The sequence below is a fragment of the Penaeus chinensis genome, chromosome 8, assembly GCF_019202785.1.
Source record: "Penaeus chinensis breed Huanghai No. 1 chromosome 8, ASM1920278v2, whole genome shotgun sequence".
NCBI classification, from domain to species: Eukaryota; Metazoa; Arthropoda; class Malacostraca; order Decapoda; family Penaeidae; genus Penaeus; species Penaeus chinensis.
The window spans coordinates 38581689-38587950 of NC_061826.1; the positions used below are offsets into that span (position 1 = coordinate 38581689).

Here is a 6262-nt window from a genome sequence, read left to right on the forward strand (position 1 = left end):
TTTTTGCTAGTGATGTCAAACATTAATTATAAAATGAAAATGTTCATATAAATAGAATTTCTTATACATTACATATGTATAATAATAAATATAATTTTAATAGCAATAATAAGTGTTCAAATCAAATTTATAGAATTGTTTTCGAAACTCTTATTTATCTTGATTCTTTCCATTTTTATCATCCTTGGTATTTCCTTTAGTAAATACCATTTATTTGATTTAAAAAAATCATGTATATATAATTGAATGTAATTAAAAGACAGTTTATTTTTAATAAGTCGTGTTTATTATTATTATTATTTTTTTTTTTACACTGGTTCATCATCGTTTTCCCACATGGAGTTGTATAATTATTAATTTTGGTGAAAGTTGCCTGTCGTCAAATTTCCATATATCGTAGTTCACGCAGAAATATTTTCAACATTACCGTTTGTGTATGGGAGCATTGGCACGTTCCTCTCTCGATGGCATTTTCAAACCCTTAGCTTTTTTAAAGAAATATAGGTCTGATTTTTGTTAATGTCAATAATACGGTACAATATTTTAGTCATGTCGATTATTAGAAACTTTATTTCAGAGATGCGTTGTCTACATACAGCCAAATATTTGTGCGAAATTTAAACACAGTCAATAAAAGGGGTTTATGTTGTGCATAATGGCTGATGAAGAATTTGAAAAAAAAAAACTTAAAATTCTCTGCATGCTGATCTTCAATAATTATAAGATCATTAATTTTTATACTTTATTGGAAAAAAATATCAACAAACAGGATTATATATATATATATATTTTTTTTTACCACCCTTGATGATGTATATTTTGTAAATTTCATACATTTTCCGATAGCTATTCCTTTTCCTTTCCTATTTCATGTTTCCTTCCCGTTGATTTACTACACACTGTTGACTGTGGACGAAGAAAGAGGCTAATGCAACTTGATGACACTGAATATCATTATTATCATCATTCACAAACCGCGATACATATTGTTCCTCGTGATGCACACTTCTTAGAACACTATTGGCAGTGGGAGTTTATATAACATGAAATAAATAGAACTAGTCCTTCATCCACTAATAGCACCAGATTAGTATGTCGGAGAAGAGAGTCGTGGAGAAGCAGACCCCAAGCCGAAGACACTACTTATCAATACGTTCGAAGGCTATTAGTACACATTCCAATTAAAGATCCGAGTGATGATTGAAACGAGTGAATATTCGTGATTTCCTACTGACTAGTAATGCTGGTGCAAGCAATGCAAATGCCATTCTTTTTTTTTGCAGTGATTCAAAAAAAACGTTTAAAAAAATGAACAGAACGAAAACTGGCAGTGATAACGCAAATGGCAGGCAAAAAAGAAAAAAAAACAGTGAGCAAATAAACACCCTTTTTTTCTTAGATTTTTTTTTTTACATAAATATTTTTTTTTGTTTTCTAAAAATTCTGACAGAGCCCTATGCGTGTAAGAGGCTTGAAACCGTCTATATCCATCCTGTGAACAACTGAATATTATAGTACCTCCACTGAGCTAAATCCTTGCTAAATGAATTCTTACGACCGGCATCGCAATCCTTATGCATCGTTCATAAAGTAACCAAGTAATGTGGACAAAAAAAAAAAAAAAAAAAAAAAAAAAATCATAAAACCATGGTACAATAACTGGTCTTTGTCCCACAGCCTTAACTTCGTCTTCATCCCTGGATAAGTTATTAGACACAATACTGGCTACAGAACAGGAGATACTGAAATACCCATAAAAAAACCGGCCTAGAACACAGCTCAAAGTAATATATGAGTCTGTAGATACTGTACCTTATGTAGCTACCTGACCGCACACAAGATCACTTTTCACGTGACAAAACTTGTATTTCATAACATAACCATCACAGTTCTTTGATTCACCATGTCCGTCCCGCTAACGATATTCTTAAACGGACAATTTTTTCTGTTTTTGAGAGAGAGAAGATAAAAACCAAATTATATCTTGATTTAAAAACACTACACTTCCATGATCTTTTCAAAAGGCACCTTTGTTATGCCACTTTGCTCCCTCCCCCCTTATAGTCTTTGGCAAGGTGCACAGAACGCCTCTCGCTTTCTCGAGCATCTCTGCAGAAGGGAGACGAGGTGCGTTGTTATCGTAGCTATTATAAGAACTCTCTGTATTCCCACCCCCTTCCCTCCCCCTCTCGAACGCCCTCCTAAGCCTCAGGACCTAGACGGGTGTTCTCCGTATCTCCTCCTTCGTCGCCGCACTCAGGACAGCACTCGCCCTCCTCCACTCGTGGGTTATCACAGGTCACGCTCGGACATTCTTTAACTCTGCAGTGGACTTTTCCTCTCTGCCGTAGATAAGGGGGGATGCGTTAGTCATGTACATGGTGGAAGTCCGTGTGAACCAGATCTCATGGCAGTTTTGTTATTGTTGTCTTTCATGTAATTCACTGTAAATATCATATATTTTGAATTATTTCGTACCCTAGAATTGCATTACTTCAAATTAAAGATGAAAGAAATTTTATCTGCACACAAAAATATGAAAACACACACAGAAACTCACGAACATACACGCACACATACATATGCATAAACACACACACACACACACACACACACATATATATATATATATATATAATATATGTATGTATGTATGTGTATATATATATGCATATATATGTATGTGTATATGTATATATATACATACATACATACATACATACATACATACATACATACATACATACATACATACACACACACACACACACACACACACACACACACACACACACACACATATATATATATATATATGCATATATGCATGTATGTATGTGTGTTTATATATGTATACATATATGTATATGTATGTATATATATGTATATATACTTATATATATATATATATATATGTATATGTATGTATATGTATGTATGTGTATATATATATATATGTATATATATATGTATATGTATGTATATATGCATACATATATATATAAATATGTATGTATGTATGTGTGTGTATATATATTATATATATAAATATATTTATAAATATATATATATAAATATATATATATATATTTATATATATTTTGTGTGTGTGTGTCAGAAGTGTTTATCACTCCACCCGCAGCATTCTGCATACAACCACGTCAGCGTACCCGGCAGGAGCATATCGCGCAGGGGTCCTTCTGCCAGCTCTCCCCTCGCGCCCTGTGTCTCCCCGTCTCGTCGACGCACTTCCTTCGCTGCCGCACGCTTTTCCTCCTACCACCGCCGCCGCCGCCGCCGCCGCCGTCGCCGCTGCCGCACTTGCCCTCTAGGGTGGTCACCTGTAAGGGAGCAAGAGTGCGTTAGCCTCTATTTCAGTAATTTAGTAACTTACTATCTATCTTATCTATCTATATGTCTCTCTATCTATCAATTACAATCTCTGGCAGAGTTTACCGCCAAAAAGTCCTCCTCCGCACCTTTTTGCTGAGTTCGAGGACCGTCTTCGAGAGCTGCTCCACCAGGGCCTCGATGCCCTCGATTCGCTGCTCGTTGAGGTCCTCCTCGTAGGCGCCAAGGTCGTCCTCGGAGTCGTTGCTGCTGAGGCTTCGTCCCGATTTTTTGTTTTTCTCGAACTTTCTCTCGAATTTTTGGCTGGGTTGTGGCCTTTTTAGCGTGTGTGAAATTGTTGGTATTAGGTTATTTGCATAATAGTTTAGAGAACCCTATATATTCTTAACCTTGGGATGAAAATCAGCCAGACATTTACTTACAAGAACTTAACTAAATATTCCTTATAGCACGAGCCTATAAACTATGCTAAACTACAAACAAACATTAAAATATCCATCAAGAAAAGTCCAAGTATCCTTATGATAATTTTTCTTTCCGCATCAAACAGTCGTCACAAACACTTACCTTCCTTCACGTAATCTCTGTGTGGCATTCTGCGTGAAATAATTTCCCTCAGAGAATGATCCATGTAACTCGTTATCATTGAGCTTATCCTTATCTAAGTCCATTAAGAGGTGCTCTCTGTCTTCAATGTGGGAAAACTGCGCTCGTCTTCTGAACCGTATTGTGGGTACGTGAGTGATGGAGTTTGGAAAAGCTGAACTCCGGCAGTCTTTCCCAGGCGATGGGGAGAGAAAATAACACTGTACATACACCGTGAGAGACTGTGTAGGTGTTTTTTTTTCCCAAAGTGTAGTTCTTGTGTTTATAATTCATGGGTGTGTGGAGTCAGTGACGTTGCCTCCATTATAAGCTCTTTAAAGTGCCTTTCTTAACGATCTAAGCGACGTTTTTATTTTCTTTCTTTTGTCTTATATACTTCTTTTAAAAAAGATATTCCGCCCTGGACAAAGAAACAAAAGATGTGAATTTTACATTTATTCACACTAATGTACATGATAAAAACACGTTTTATTTACCCTAATCACGAGAAGACAGGATCACTTCATATTTTTTTCTTCAGGTAAAAAAAAAAAAAAAAAAAAAAAAAAATAATAATAATAAATAAAAAACAGTAAAATTCTCCATTCAACAAAACATCAATTTGACAGTATCAGTATCTTTTAAAAAAGTGAAAAAAAAAACGAAATAAAATGAGTCATGAAAAGCACTGCATTAGTGTTTAATAGTTTTCATAACAAATGAAACCAAAGCGAAAAACAACGTGTATTATTTAAATGAAAATTCTGATCGTTCACAGCAGGTTCAACCATGCAAACTCTTAAGCATGTGAACTACGTCTTTTGTGAAGGGGATGCGCCTAAGGGGTATTAGAACGTGTGTGAAACAACGAAATATTCATGCAGTGAGTGAGGGGCGGGGGTGAGGGGGCGGGGCGAAGGCGGGGCTGAGAGTTGGGGGCGGGGCGGAGGCGGGGCTGAGCGTTGGAGGCAGGTCTTCCTAGTTAATCAAAATACCGAGAATTGATTTTATATGTTTACACGATGATTTTGAAAACACGGAAACATCTATTATGTCTATTAGTACTTATGTTTTTCAAAACATGGCACAAACAAGAAAAAAGGCACTTTAAAGAGCTTGTGATGGATTAGGGCTCAGAGTAAACAGTATAATGATATCAGGTTTGGAACTACAGCCTAATGATCATTAAAATACCATACATTTGTAAACATTTGTTGATTGAGTTATAAGCCTGTAAGCAACATTAATATCCTTAAATGATAAAGTGACTAGTAAAAGCTTTTAATCAAATCCTAGAATTTAGTATCGCTAAACTACGTGACTAGCGGCTGTAAATTATTACTTTGCAGCAAAAAATAGAAATAGCAATTTTGAGTATATGGGGCTCTCCTGTTTGTTAAAACTTGTAAATGGACTTGTGTAAAATATGTATTTTTTTTTTTTTTTTACAGATCTATTATATTGAGACTTATTACCATGAGGTAAAATCAGCTTGAGACAAAGACTAAAATGATCTAAACCTTAACTTATCTCAAAAAGGAAACACACTGCCTTTCATATCTAAGACTGCAACTTTGCAACGTGGCAATCACTCAGTAACATACCAGAGCAGCAGTCTGACCAAATCCTCAAGTCAACATAGGGCAGACTTGAGCAAGGAACAAACGCAGGATTCTGTTCTCGAGGAAGAACAAACACATCCGATGTTATGTCCGTGATGTTGTCTCCGTTGTCGCACAGAATTCTCCCCAGCGTCACTTGCTTGATCTGCGCCAGCTGCTCGGGCTTGAACACGCCCGGGTTCTCGTACCAGAATCTGGGCAGAGATGCATGGCGGAATGTTAAGAGGCACGCACGCACACTTACGTACACACACATATACGAGCACGCACGCACGCACGGAAACGCGCGCGCGCGCGCACACACACACACACACACACACACACACACACACACACACACACACACACACACACACACACACAAATATATATATATATATATAATATATGTAATATATATAATATCTATCTACAAATCTATCTACGCATATATTTTACGTCAAGTTTTCTTTTATTCTTTTCTATCCTTTTCGTAATGCAAGTAAACTTCAAAGAATCATAATGGTATATATGCATTATCTGATACTAATATTCCTATATATCCCTTTTCCTCCGTTCGCGACCAACGGCAAGCGCGCTCACCTGTCTCCGTCGCGCAGTCTCTTGAACTGGTCGACCAGAAGGCAGAGGAAGGTGGGTCCAACGCGGGCGCCTTCCACTGGGTCCTCAAGCAGGCCTCCAACCCACAGGTCCACGTTGCCTGA

At 36.8% G+C, this 6262-nt stretch overlaps 1 protein-coding gene across 1 annotated transcript in view; it reads right to left on the reverse strand.

The window, feature by feature from the left end:
• Window positions 1-263: 263 nt before the first annotated feature.
• LOC125028048 (peroxidasin-like) overlaps window positions 264-6262 on the reverse strand; it is an 11714-nt gene continuing 5715 nt past the window's right edge. The window contains exons 9-14 of the mRNA XM_047617330.1: window positions 6141-6258; window positions 5541-5752; window positions 3919-4126; window positions 3480-3666; window positions 3171-3341; window positions 264-2342 (exon numbers count right to left, since the gene is read on the reverse strand). Of these exons, the coding sequence (XP_047473286.1) occupies window positions 2202-2342; window positions 3171-3341; window positions 3480-3666; window positions 3919-4126; window positions 5541-5752; window positions 6141-6258 (1037 nt within the window). The 3' untranslated portion in view covers window positions 264-2201. The remainder of the gene's footprint in view (window positions 2343-3170; window positions 3342-3479; window positions 3667-3918; window positions 4127-5540; window positions 5753-6140; window positions 6259-6262) is intronic.